This window comes from Armigeres subalbatus, chromosome 1 (assembly GCF_024139115.2).
Source record: "Armigeres subalbatus isolate Guangzhou_Male chromosome 1, GZ_Asu_2, whole genome shotgun sequence".
In the NCBI taxonomy this organism is placed as follows: domain Eukaryota; kingdom Metazoa; phylum Arthropoda; class Insecta; order Diptera; family Culicidae; genus Armigeres; species Armigeres subalbatus.
In genome coordinates, this window is record NC_085139.1 from 246,312,015 (window position 1) to 246,325,781 (window position 13,767).

Here is a 13,767-nt window from a genome sequence, read left to right on the forward strand (position 1 = left end):
ACGATTCTGGCCTGGTAGACGCTTCTGGAGAGCAACCAGAAGGAATGACTTCGGCGAGCAGCAGTGGACGCAGGAGCGGTGGCTACGAGAGGGGAACTCTCGAGCGCACCATGCCGATCACCGGCGTCCTGCTCAGCGGGGACCGCGCCAATATCTTTGATGTCACGGAGTCTAATTTTCCAGCCTAGAAGTGGCGTATAGAGCATAGGTTGACTAAACTAAAATTGGCTCATACGTTGGGAATATTATGCCCCAGCTGCCGGTGAATCGGAAGTGAAGAAGAAGAAGAGGATGGAGCGTTTAGGCAAGCGAATAGAGGAAGACCTTGAGGCTCTGGATGAGATAGTCATGCTCGTGAATAACGAGGTCCTCAACAAACTCATCGGACTGGAATACGCGAAAGACGCCATGGATGTTTTGGTAAAAACATACGAGAAGGCGGAACCGCTGCCATGGTCAGCATGAGAGAGAGGTTATTTTCCATCAAATACCGCAAACATAACTCGTTAAGGGAAACCTTCGACGAATACGATCTGATAATCAGAGAATTGGAGAGAATGCGTTCTGGAATAACTCAGGAAGAGAAGGCACATAGGCTACTCAGCGCTATTCCGGAACGCTATAAACATGTCAAAGGAGCATTGCTTGTACTGTCCAATCAAGAGTTGTGCCAGAAGTCCGTGACTGACATCAAGCGGATGTTTTTCGATGCCGAATCCGGGGAAGACTTTCAGAAGGAACCCCGAAACATAGCGCTAGCATCGAAGAAGGCAACAACCCGATGCTTTGGATGCAACGAGATCGGTCACTTCAAGAACAAATGTCCTTTAATGAAGAAGTTCATTGCCAAGGAGAAGGAGAAGTACCTGAAAGAGAAGAAGAACCCAAAAAGAACAATCGCCATGATGACTAGAACCAATGCGGAGAAAGCCAGCAAGTTTGAGAGGAAACGGGTAAGATTCGTTGTAGATTCGGGAGCGAGCGACCACATGGTCAACGACAGAAATCTTCTGGAGGATATCCAAGATTTGGAGAAACCAGTGTTTATTTCCACTGCAAAGTCTGGAGAAAGGCTTCGGGCTACGAAGATGGGGAAGATTAAGTTGAAAAGCATTGTCGGGAAAAATTTAATAAAGAATGTTGAATTGTACAATGTCTTTTTCATCCCTGAACTTGAAGAAAATCTCCTTTCTGTAAGAAAAGCTAGTAAAAGCGGAAATAGGGTTACTTTCATTGATGAAGAGGTCATTTTGAAAATGAGGGCGAAGTGATTGCTTCGGGAAGCTTCATTGAAGGTTTGTTCCACCTTGATTTCGTTTGGGAAGCAAAGTCTATTGAATATGTTGAAGGTTCAGCATATATTGGAAACCAGTTGAGTTTAGAGACTGTGCATAAGCGAATGGGACACTTGAGTATTTCGGGGATAGAAAAGCTAATAAAGAAAGGAATGGTTGAGGGTATCAATATACATTCAGAAGACTGGAGTAAAGCAGACATGTGTGAAGGATGTTTAGCAGGGAAACAGACCGCTAACAAGTTCATACATATGAAACACCCAAGATCGAAACGGCCGCTTGAATTAATTCATTCAGACGTATGCGGGAGCATGGAAAAGGAAACGTATGACGGATACCGCTACTTTGTGACCTTTATAGATGACTACACACACTTTCTGGTAGTTTATCTTTTGAAAAATAAATCAGAAGTTTTTGAGAAATTCAAGGAGTTTGAAGCCATGTCTTCATCGTATTTTGGTACACGAATTTCTATGCTAAGGTGTGATAATGGTGGAGAATATGCCAATACCGAATTTCAAACTTATTGCAAGAAAAATGGAATTCAAATGATATTTACAGTTCCATACACTCCACAACAAAATGGCGTTAGTGAACGCATGAATCGAACTTTGATAGAAAAGGTTAGAGCAATGCTGTATGATAGTCAGCTATCCAAGGATATGTGGGGAGAAGCATTATATGCAGCAACATATCTGATAAATAGATCCCCAACAAATGGGGTAGATGAAAACAAAACACCATATGAGATGTGGTTTGGAAGACGACCAAATTTGAAAAATTTAAGAGTGTTTGGCTGCGAAGCACACAAACAAGTTCCGAAAGAAAAACGACGAAAATTAGATCCAAGAACGATATCATTGATATTTGTGGGATACGCAAACAATGGATATAGACTGTGGAATAAAAATACACGATCTGTCGAGATTGGTAGAAACGTCATCAATGATGATTTTAGGTCAACCGAATCAAAAGAACATAATTTCTCGTCGGATCAAGACGCACGATTTGATCAAAGCATGTTGTCAGAAGGCACAGAAAATGGAACGGAACAGTTGTCAGCGGAAGATTCGATAGACGGTGATCGTACTATAGTCGAGATAGATCAAGAAGATCAACAATCACTCGAAGAATCAGTTGAAGAAACTGACTATGAAAGTACATACGAAAGTCACGCAGACGAAGAAGATGAAGACGACGAACAACAAGGGTTACGGCGAAGTAAACGAGAAAGAAAAATACCAACTTGGTATTCAGATTATAAAGCACATGTCGCCGGGATATGTAACGAAGTTATTCCACAAAACATAGAAGAACTGAAGACTGGGAAGAATGGAAACTGGCAATTCAAGACGAACTCGACGCATTACATCAAAATGACACTTGGACAGTTGTTAACTGTCTACCAAAAGGTGTAAAACCAATTCAATCGAAATGGGTTTTTTCGATGAAAGAAGATGGAAGGTATAAAGCTAGATTGGTGGCAAAAGGGTGTTCTCAGCGTCCTGGGTTTGATTTCGCTGAAACCTATGCACCAGTTGCTAAACTAGAGAGCGTTCGGTTAGCCCTAGCACTGGCCAACGAACATAATTTGCATGTACATCAAATGGATGTCAAGACTGCATTTCTAAATGGAGAATTAGACGAGGAAATCTATATGAAACTCCCAAGAAATGGAAATGATCAAGGTCACATTGTTCAACTTCATAAGTGTTTATACGGCTTGAAGCAAGCCAGCCGATCATGGAATAAACGCTTTGATGATGCTATACGAAAACTTGGTTTCATTCCATTGAAAAATGACTGTTGTATATACAAGTCAAAATCCAAAGGAATAATACTCATCTTATATGTAGATGAAAGTCTGGTAATTGGAAAGAATAACGAAGATATATCCTGGGTTAAGGAAAAGTTAGGAAGGTTATTCCAAATGAAAGATATGTTGGAGGTAAAGCATTTTCTGGGAATGGAAATCGTACGTGATTTTGAAAATCAGACGATAGAAATTTCTCAACCACAATACATAGAGAAGCTTCTCAAAAGATTTGGAACGGCCGAGTGCAAACCAGTGGGGACACCATTGGATTACAACACCAAATGGTCGAAGTCTGAGGAAAACTCACCGAACAGCCTTACAGAGAATTGCTTGATGCCTACAATACCTTTCGATAACATCAAGACCAGATATTTGTACTGCAGTCAGCATTTTGAGCAAATATACGAACTGTGCCACGGACTGGCACTGGTCAGGATTAAAACGAATATTGCGATACCTACGGGGAACGACCGACACAAAAATTGTATACTCAAAACATGAAGATAAGCCCCCATTAGTAGGATTTGGTGATGCAGATTTTGCAAACGATCCAGATGATAGAAAATCATTATCAGGATATGCATATCTATTATATGGGAATCTAATTTCGTGGTCAACGAAACGGCAACCAACCATCAGTTTATCAACGAGTGAAGCGGAATTGATTGCACTGTGCGCTGCTGCAAAAGAAGGGGTGTGGCTAACATCACTTCTCAATGAATTGAATATCATCACAACACCATTCATCATCATGGAAGACAGCATCCCGTGCATCAGTATAGCGGAGGAGCCGAGATCACACCAGCGAATGAAGCACTTGGACATCAAATACCTTTTCATTCGGGAACTTATCAAAGGAGGAAACTCAAGCTGCAATTCATCCCAAGCGTAGACCAACCAGCGGACGCGTTTACAAAGGGTTACCTAAAACACGCATAGAAAACTGTTTAGTATGTTGAATGTGCAAATTGTGGGGAAGTGTTGAGAAAATGTTTCGATCCGATTGATTGCACTATGAAACATAAACAATAACAATTTGCCATTCATTCTAATACTGATAAACAAGATGTCATTCTGACATCTCACTACTGACAAACGAAATGTCGACTGTCAATCCAATGTCGACTATGGAAGGAAGAACTTGTATCCAATCAGACATTGTATGCAATAATGTACGAAGAGCTTCTTGTGGCAAACAAGAAGCTTTACGAGTTGCATGGAACTTAGAAGTTAGAATTAGTTGTATACAATATAGACACTGTAGATTACATAGACAAGCTTATACAGAATATGAAACTAGAATGATTGTATCGATAAATAACCATGTTTGATATAAACCACTTGACGTATTGAAAGCTCAATAAATTATCTTCAAACCTGAGAACAATCCGAGTATTATTTGGAAGAAAGATTCTCAACATTGTACGATTTGATTCTTTGTTTTAAAATAAAAGGCATCAAATCTAAATAAATTTTGTATTGGATTTTTTACAAAGTGTTCCCATATTTTCTTGATCTGTTCCATTTCAATGACATAATTGATAATTCAAATCTACTGTAACAAAATCACTGTTACCCAAAAAGCCATATAGAATCAGCATAATAGTTTATTGGGAAACACGGATGGACTTAACCACGAGCGTCTTCTTCATCCATGATTCTTCTTCTTTTCGCTCGAAAAAATGACAAAGTGCTGTCCAATGAGAGCTTGAAGTAGCTCGAAGTTTCTCCCTGTCCTGCTCATGCCCATTTGTAGACAAAAAAGAACGAGCAGGACGGGAACAACTTCGAGCTACTTCGAGCTGCTCATTGGACAGCACTATACGCTGCGGGCCGATGAACATTTGAGTGAATTCGAAGCTTTTAGTTCACCGGATGTTCATTTTTTGTAAACTTTGCCCTCAGATGAGGTTTTCTTCTTACTGAAAATCGACGCGTGACGTCATCGTGGTTTAGTCCATTGGCATAAATTTCACGGCAATCCACATTGCCGTCGTAATTCATCACAAGCTCCTGATCACATTCATTTATTGATGGATTATTAGTCATTTTAGTCATTAAACAATTAACAGAAGAAACGTCTGATTTCCCCCATAATTCATAAAACAAGAAAAAATAACACTAATAACGAAATTCAATAGATAAAATATGTCTTTTTCTGGCAGCTGATAAAAGTGCGAATTGAAAACAAAACTTGAGCTTGAGTTCTCACTAATACCATCATACTGACTCGATCCCGATTCGTTTTTCGTTCGGTTATTCAGAGTCGGGGTCGGACCACGGGACTGACACTTGTATACCTCCACCACAGTTCATTCCGTAGCCAACATAGAAAATTCCGCACTGACAGCCATAAGAAAAGTCATGGGAAAGAAAGAGATAGGTGCGTTCCACATTGACAGTTCCATAAACAACAAGCAGAAGAAACGAGACTGCATCTACACTACGAAAACACAACCAAAACATCAGACCCCCGGGTCGGACCTGACCCAGGTTTAAAACCGAAAACGACATAAGTAACAACATAAAAATAATAATAATAATTATAATTAAAATTGAAGTTGGAGGGCCAAGCCGGCCGGTCACTGTACATGTTTAAAAATAATTGTAGAACAAAAAATATTTAAATGAAGAACAATTTTACTACTAAAGCCATCAGAATCCGAGTACCAACCTCCACCGTGGTCTGCTCTTTTCTTGCAAATAGAATATCTTTCGGATGCTTGATTTGTATTTAAGAAGAAAAAAAATGGTTTTCGTACGGCCGAGTTGCCGAATAAAATGCAATTAATTATTAATAATTGTAATTCAAAATTATGTAAAAAAAAGGAGATGTGTTAGTGGATTGTTCTAGTGGGCTATGGACGGTTGATGGAATAATAAATCAGATTCGAGATCAGATTATTGTATGCGTCACAACAGAACGGATGTCTTTTATTAAAGGTACTACACCAGCTCTTGAAAAATTTTGTCTAGCCTCGAAACCAGCGTCGTGAAGTTCCTAAAATTGGAAAAAGATTTGTTAGGTCACTGGAATAATGTATGTATTGAAAAACGAACAGTGGGTAATGTCTGTGACATAACCGCTAAGTGGACGTAGGACTTGACTTGACCATGCCTTTAAGATACATAATATGTCCAAATTTCTCACATCAACTATTTTGGATAAATAATCGGCGTTGCATACCATTCCAAAATCTTCTCATCAAACAGACACAGAAATCAAATCTACCTCAGCTTAGCTTAGCTTAGCTTTGACTGACTACACATATCTATGGTTTTTACTCCGTGATTGACCAGAATCAGTAAATTGCACAAAGAATCAACTGTATGATTGACTGGGATTGTTCAAGCATTCTCAGTGTGCAAGATTCAGTGACTCTAAAATTCAAATGATCAATAACGGCGCCGGCCACGTCCTTGTAGTCAGTTAGGAAGAAGGAAGGAATATTAGTAGGTAGTTTTTGCTATTTGAAGACCGTGTTTACCTCTGCGTCTCCACAAAAACCACAGGAAGGATTATCAGTTAATTGGAAGGCATCGTTGGATCTGCATTCACTCTGATAAGCGATACAACCGTGCCATTCTTTATACACAGTGATTTTACCTAGCCATGAATCGGGCGTGAAAAGTAGTACAAACTAACTACCGGGCGCGCAATACAGAACACAATATTTCGGCCGATCGCGCGATCGTTCGATCTGTCCGAAACAAGAGAAATCTTGCACTGAACTGATTTTTATTACCGCCCGCGCAATGCAGAACACAATATTTCGGCCGATCGCGCCATCGTTCTGCTGTCCGAAACAAGAGAAATCACGCACTGAACTCACAGAAATCAAATCTACCTCGAACAAGAATCATCAAAAAAAAAATCAGGAAGTATCTGTCCGGGCACGAAATATTAGCATCGACAGTGGCAACCTTCCCACTGAAGGACTGCCTGAAATAAACCACAAGTCGGCTCAGCAGGGGATGTGGACTGTATCTCAGCCCTTCCACTGAAGATCCTTCTAATTCGTGCGATAGCGACTGAAGAAGAACATTATTTTAAATCTTAGAGCCTTGAAAAAGGCTGTTTGCTTCGGCTAAGTGTAAAAAGTAAGAAAACAATCTTTTCAAATAACCGCGAATTTCTAGTGATGGTATAAAAAAGACTGAATGCTCTGCGAGCGAATTCAGTTTTCTTTTTGTACTACTTAATTTTGAATCTTCTCTGCTTCCCAATTGGTGGGCCAATCAGCTAGTGTCTTGTATCCCGCTTCTTTGTCAGCCAAAGCGTCATCATCATCAACGCGTTCGAGAAGGGCTTCTTCTTTTTACGCTTGTTGCTCGCTGCTGACGTCTATTTCCTAACGGGACTTTTCGCTTGATACAGGCCAATAAGCCGGGCAAGCGAGCTTAGAATTGCAGTTTAGGTGGGAAGTGCGTGATCTTTTCTGAGACAACATTGTTAGTAGTAGAAGGAAGGAAACACCCGGACATGGGATTTCGGGTGATAAGATTTAGAATTGGTAACATGGGACGATCATTCAGTCACGTTCGCTTTGTGTGCGGTCAGTATCAAACAATGTTTTTCTACATATTTTTTATTAATGCCAAAAATCCAACATTTTAAGAAAAATCGATTGATAGTTTATTAATGTTTGAGCTGTTATCGGTGGTTTTTATCCAAATAAGATTATGTGAAAGATTTGAACATCTTATGAATCTTTAAAGGCATGGTCAAGCGAAGTCTTTCGTCCACTTCGCGGTTAAATCAGAAAATTATCTACTGTTAGTTTTAACGCTATTTATGAAAATCACGCATAAAATTTTATCTCTAGAATATTGGATTTGGCACCCAAGTACAATTTCAGGGTTGTTACGACTAAGCGGATTTCGCGATTTTCGCGGATTTACATAACGATTTTAGGACTTTGTGCGGATTTAGTTTTAGGAGTATTTAAACAAATGAAATTCTATATCTCTCGGGTACTTATTCAAAAGGACGTATGTGATTTTGTAAACAAAGATTCAAACGTCGATTTGTCCAATCTGATGGCACTCCCAAGCAAACCAATTCCACCAACAGGTAGCCGAAGGCTTCCCCTACCTCTCTGTGGTGATGGTTTGCGTGGGAGTGCTATCAGATTGGACAAATCGACGTTTGAATCTTTGTTTACAAAATCACATACGTCCTTTTGAATAAGTACCCGAGATCTAAGAACGTTTATTTGAAAATTAGTTTTATGTCTATCTAGATGGGCTTTATTCTCGTTAGCAAATGTTTTCGAGAACAAAATTAACGTTTGTAGTTACTTACTAACATCAATTTTCGGATATTAACAAACCCTGTTTGAATTCCATGGTTACACTCTTGAGCATTGATTAAACAAATGTTATGAGGAGATGGGCGCCACTTGTTGTCATTTTTAAACCATTCTGAAGCATGGCGCATTCAAAACATGTCTGTTGAAGGACATGAACACCCGTCTTTTAAGTGCTTCCGCAGAAATTGTTTTTGATGTTGATTTTGAAAAAAAAATTGTCCCAGTGACAACGGCCGGAAGAGTTTTTGAAGAGATTCCTGAGAAATTCCTGCAAGAATTCACGTTGCGATTTCTTTCGAAGTTTATTTAGCTATGATCACAAGAATTTCTGTGAAAAATCCTGAAAATTTAACAACAGATTTTTCGGAAGTTTTTCAGCAGGAAGTCACCAACCAATTTCTGTTAGAATTTCCCAAGCGATTTCTGTTGGAATTAATTAGGGGTGTCCACATACAGTTTCCGAAAATTTCCTGCATGTTGTTTTTGAGGAATTCTCAAAAAATTATGAAAAAATGAAATTCCGCGGAAACCTTCACCTACCTATTGATGGTGTTGGTTTGCGTGGGAGAGCTATCAGATTCGTCAAATCGTCGTTTGAATCTATGTTTACAAAAGCAGATAAGTCGTTTTGAAAATTTTGTCTTGACTTGATCAGTGTTGTCATTGAGAGTCTATGGTCACACCGCCGAGCCGCGCTCACTGTTGGCTTCTCCTTTGTGCGGCCTTGACAATGACGGACCGAAAATATCGATGATGCTGACGATTCTTCCTTGCTCTTGATAAAGCTGAAGTTTGCGATTGCGTAGCTGAGACGATGGAGCAACACTTCAAAAGTTCTGGCGATGCTGTGGTTGCTTTGCCTGTTCTTGTCAGATCCCAGGGTCAGATTGAGAGGAAAAAAATCGTGCTGCGCTTTTTTATGCCTTCCTGAGCTAGCGAGAGCTCATTCGCTGACGTCTGCACCAATCAGAGCGTGGCAATGGAATGATGCAAGAATGATGCGGTACTCATATTTATAGGTTCTCGTGAATTCAATATTTTGCTTTGAAAACAGTTTTGGGCCTATTGAAACAAGTTTTCAGATATTATCAAGCATGAATATGAAAGGCATACTTGAAAGCTGTTGATTGAGTGGTTAACTGCAGAAAACTGTTCAATAGGGCAAAGGCTATTTACGTTTGAAATCTTTCAACACAGCGTAACGCGGTCGATTAAAAAAAATTTGAAATGACACCCGGTATAGTAAAGAGAGACGTAAGTCCTACGTCAAAAGGGTACCATGCGCTCAAGACTCAAATCAGAGAAATGGCCGAGAGAAAGCGTTATGCTCATGAAGACCATTCCATCATTCTCTAGCCGCAAAGCTTAATACCAATTTTGCCAGAATGTGTGATGCCCATGAATGGTTGGAGATTCTGATAATTTCCAGCGTTGGATTGGAACACAGTAAGTTGGTACTCATAAATAAATGTGCCACAGGGATTAAATTTCTCAATAACAATAATATTCTAAACATTTGTACAATAACGCCTTTTGAATTCATTAAAATAACTCTGGTCTATTTGCATATCATTCCATGGTTATGATTTCCATCTGTCCCTAACAATACACGTTTCCACATTGGTTTTATCGCATGGATAAGCACTTTTCTGCAGTTTTTGAGTTAAAGTTTAAATTAGTCTTACCTCTACACATTACACAGCAACAACAGTCAAAAGTAAAATTATTCGATCTCTTTCTGCTATATCTTATTCCTGTTCAATCAAACATTCAAAAGTCACATTTCTTTGCTCTCATATCTGGTGACCCACGCCCAAGGCCGTTGACTTTGTAAAGCCGATCCCCTATTTGAATTATTATCTCCATGTCAGTTTCTAGTTGTGAGTTAACTTTTTTTTATTAACATTCATTTGCCTCAACTAGGTTTTGTTTTTTAGTGTCCTATCTATACTTTGTTATTTCTCCTTGTGGTTTAACTCTCTCGCTAATCTTTAGTCACTGCACATCGTTTGTTAGTACGTTCTAGTAGTAACTTTAAATCTAACTTCGACGACTAAATCTGGGGATTTCACATTGAATACGGTTCTAATTTCGTTATGGAGTGTTATTTGTTTCCGTTATTCATCAAGGAAAATAAAACTTATCCTGTTTCATCTATTTATTATGCCTTTCTTTGCTAACCTAAAATGCTATTTTTTGTCATCCATTTGTATAGGATATAACCTCGAACATCAAGAATTAAACTGTTTCTCGCTATGCTTTTTTCTCATTGTCTTTTCAACAGTACCTTCTATGGTTTTCTTTTTTGGTTTCAATTTGTTGGGTTCTAATTTATTCTTTCTTTTATATTTATTTACATTTTTGTTTTACGATTTACAATTGTCCACATAGATTTTATTCTATTGCAAACTAATGTCAGGAAGGCTCATTCCGTTTGCGTTGAAACTTGTTTCTATATTGTTACTATCAATTTGTGAATACGTTTGTTGTGAATAAAACCAAATCTAACTCTATAAAGGCGTCTATATTAAGGAAAGATGATTTTTATTAGATTCAGCAGATTATTAAACCGCAACACTGAACGCAGAACAAAGCTATTATTTCCAAACATCATTTCTTCTCAAAGCAAAGTTTCAAAAACCTCTCATTCGTCATCATCTACACTAGAAATGGGCTGGAAACAACTCAAAAGAACGATTAACCGTACAACGTTATAAACTACGCACATTCGAAGATTTAGGTTTGATTTCCAAATTCCTCCACATTCGTCTCGTGAATTCCGGTGTTCCCCCTAACGGGCGCAATCGTCGCCGTTCTTCATCAGACTGCGCTCGCTGTCCAATCGCGCCCAGTCCACGTCCAGCGGGATGATGCTCTGGAGTGGATCGTCCACCCGACAGTAGCTGGAGGGGGCACACCGCCAGGGCTAATATTAAACGGCCGTCTCGTGGTCGGTTTCGTCGATCCGGCCGAGGCGCCACGCGTTCGGGTCCGCTGCTGCTTTCGGGTGCGAAACAGGAGAAAAGCAGTGAGGTGAGTTTTGTCAGTTGTGGAAGGGTTCAAAGATGCGATGACATGCGTGTGGTACATCTGTGCTTGTTTTACCTTGAGGAACTTTCTACCAATTCTATCATGCAATGGGAATCTACAGAAGGTCACAGTTGAAGAAAGTCGTGAATCTTACTGACGGTTAAAGTAGCGCGGTTTGTTATTTGAAAGGGGAAACATTTAAAATTGTTTTCCAAGAGGCGGGACTGTACTCTATGACTAAATCCTCTAAAAAAGCTTCAATTGCGATGAGCACCGTTTATGATAATGCGTTTCATCTTCTTTAACACAGCCTCTCCATAGCTTCCGGGGAACCTGTTCTAAAGCTTCGTAAGAAAGCCTTTCCAATGCTTCCGGAAAGCGTTTCTAAAATCTTCTAGGGAAACTTTACCAAAACTTGCTTTTCCGATGCTTTCTGGTTACGCCTTTCCATAGCTCCCAGAAGAGGCCTTTCTAAGAGCTTCGTGCGAAAACCATCACAAAGCTTTTCCAAAGCTTAGTGAGGAAGTTTTTCCAAATTCTCCTAAGTAAGCCTTTTCGAAGCTTCCTGGGGAAGTATTTTCCAAACTCCATGAGAATGCCTTTCCAAATCTTCCTTAGAGAGTTTTTTTTAAAGATTCATGACGAAGCCTTTTCAAAGCTTCCTGAGGAAGCTTTTCAAAAACTTTCTTGGAAGCTTTTCCAAAACTTTCTGAGAGACCTTTCCAAAGCTTCCTGAGGAAGCCTGTCCTAGGCTTTTTAGAAAGCCTTTTCAATGCTTCCTAAGGAAGCGTTTCCAAAGCTGATAAAGCCTTTCAAAAGTTTCCTGAGAAAGCCTTTCCAAAGCATCCTTGGGAAGCCTTTCCAAAGCTTCCTTGTGAGGCCTTTCCACAAAGCTTCCTTGGGAAGCCTTTTCAAAGCTTCATTGGGAAGCCTTTCCAAAGCTTCCTTGGGAAGCCTTTCCAAAGCTTCCTTGGGAAGCCTTTCCAAAGCTTCCTTGGGAAGCCTTTCCAAAGCTTCCTTGGGAAGCCTTTCCAAAGCTTCCTTGGGAAGCCTTTCCAAAGCTTCCTTGGGAAGCCTTTCCAGCTCCTTGGAAGCCTTTCCAAAGCTTCCTTGGGAAGCCTTTCACAGCTTCCTTGGGAAGCCTTTCCAGCTTCCTTAGGAAGCCTTTCCAAGCTTCACTTGGGAAGCCTTTCCAAAGCTTCCTTGGGAGCCTTTCAAGCTTCAGCCAGGAAGCCTTTCCAAAGCTTCCTTGGGAGCCTTTCCAGCTTCCTTGGGAAGCCTTTCCAAAGCTTCCAGGAAGCCTTTCCAAAGCTTCCTTGGGAAGCCTTTCCAGCTTCCTGGGAAGCCTTTCCAAAGCCTTCATGGGAAGCCTTTCCACTTCAGCAGGGAAGCCTTTCCAAAGCTTCCTTGGGAAGTTTCCAAACTTCCAGGAAGCCTTTCCAAAGCTTCAGCAGGCCCTTTCCAAAGCTTCCTTGGAAGCCTTTCCAAAGCTTCCCTGGGAAGCCTCCAAAGCTTCCTTGGGAAGCCCCAGCTTCATGAGGCCTTTCAAAGCTTCATGGGAAGCCTTTCCAGCTTCATGGGAAGCCTTTCCAAAGCTTCCTTGGGAAGCCTTTCCAAAGCTTCCTTGGGAGCCTTTCCAAAGCTTCCTTGGGAAGCCTTTCCAGCTTCAGCAGGAGCCTTTCCAGCTTCCTTGGGAGCCTTTCAAAGCTTCAGCAGAGCCTTTCCAAAAGCTTCCTTGGGAAGCTTAAGCCTTTCCAAAGCTTCCTTGGAAGCCTTTCCAGCTTCAGCAGAGCCTTTCCAAAGCTTCCTGGGAAGCCTTTCCAAAGCTTCCTTGGGAGCCTTTCCAAAAGCTTCCTTGGGAAGCCTTTCCAAAGCTTCAGCTTCATGGGAAGCCTTTCCAAAGCTTCAGCAGAAGCCTTTCCAAAGCTTCATGGGGAGCCTCCAGCTTCCTTGGAAGCCTTTCCAAAGCTTCATGGGGAAGCCTTTCCAAAGCTTCCTTGGGAGCCTTTCCAAAGCTTCCTTGGGAAGCCTCCAGCTTCATGGGAAGCCTTTCCAAAGCTTCCTTGGGAGCCTTTCCAAAGCTTCAGGGAAGCCTTTCCAAAACTTCATGGGAGCCTTTCCAAAGCTTCCTTGGGAAGCCTTTCCAAAGCTTCATGGGAGGCCTTTCCAAAGCTTCCTTGGGAAGCCTTTCAGCTTCAGCAGGAGCCTTCCTTGGGAGCCTTTCCAAAGCTTCATGGGAGCCTCCAAAGCTTCAGCAGGAAGCCTTTCCAAAGCTTCCTTGGGAGCCTTTCCAAAGCTTCCAGAGCCTTTCCAA

At 40.8% G+C, this 13,767-nt stretch overlaps 1 protein-coding gene across 7 annotated transcripts in view; it reads right to left on the minus strand.

Annotated features, from left to right (window-relative positions):
- Positions 1-9,954: 9,954 nt before the first annotated feature.
- The window catches only part of LOC134206369 (uncharacterized), a 446,638-nt gene continuing 442,825 nt past the window's right edge, over positions 9,955-13,767 (minus strand). For 4 of the 7 annotated variants that reach the window (XR_009978273.1, XR_009978269.1, XR_009978270.1 and 1 more), the window contains one exon: positions 9,955-11,420. Coding sequence is in view for 2 of the 7 variants with exons in the window: in XM_062682069.1 (XP_062538053.1) it covers positions 11,356-11,420 (65 nt within the window). In the remaining 5 variants the exon portion in view is untranslated. Of the gene's footprint in view, positions 11,424-13,767 lie in introns of all 7 variants that reach the window. The other 3 variants (XR_009978271.1, XR_009978272.1, XM_062682068.1) reach the window with 1 other exon arrangement.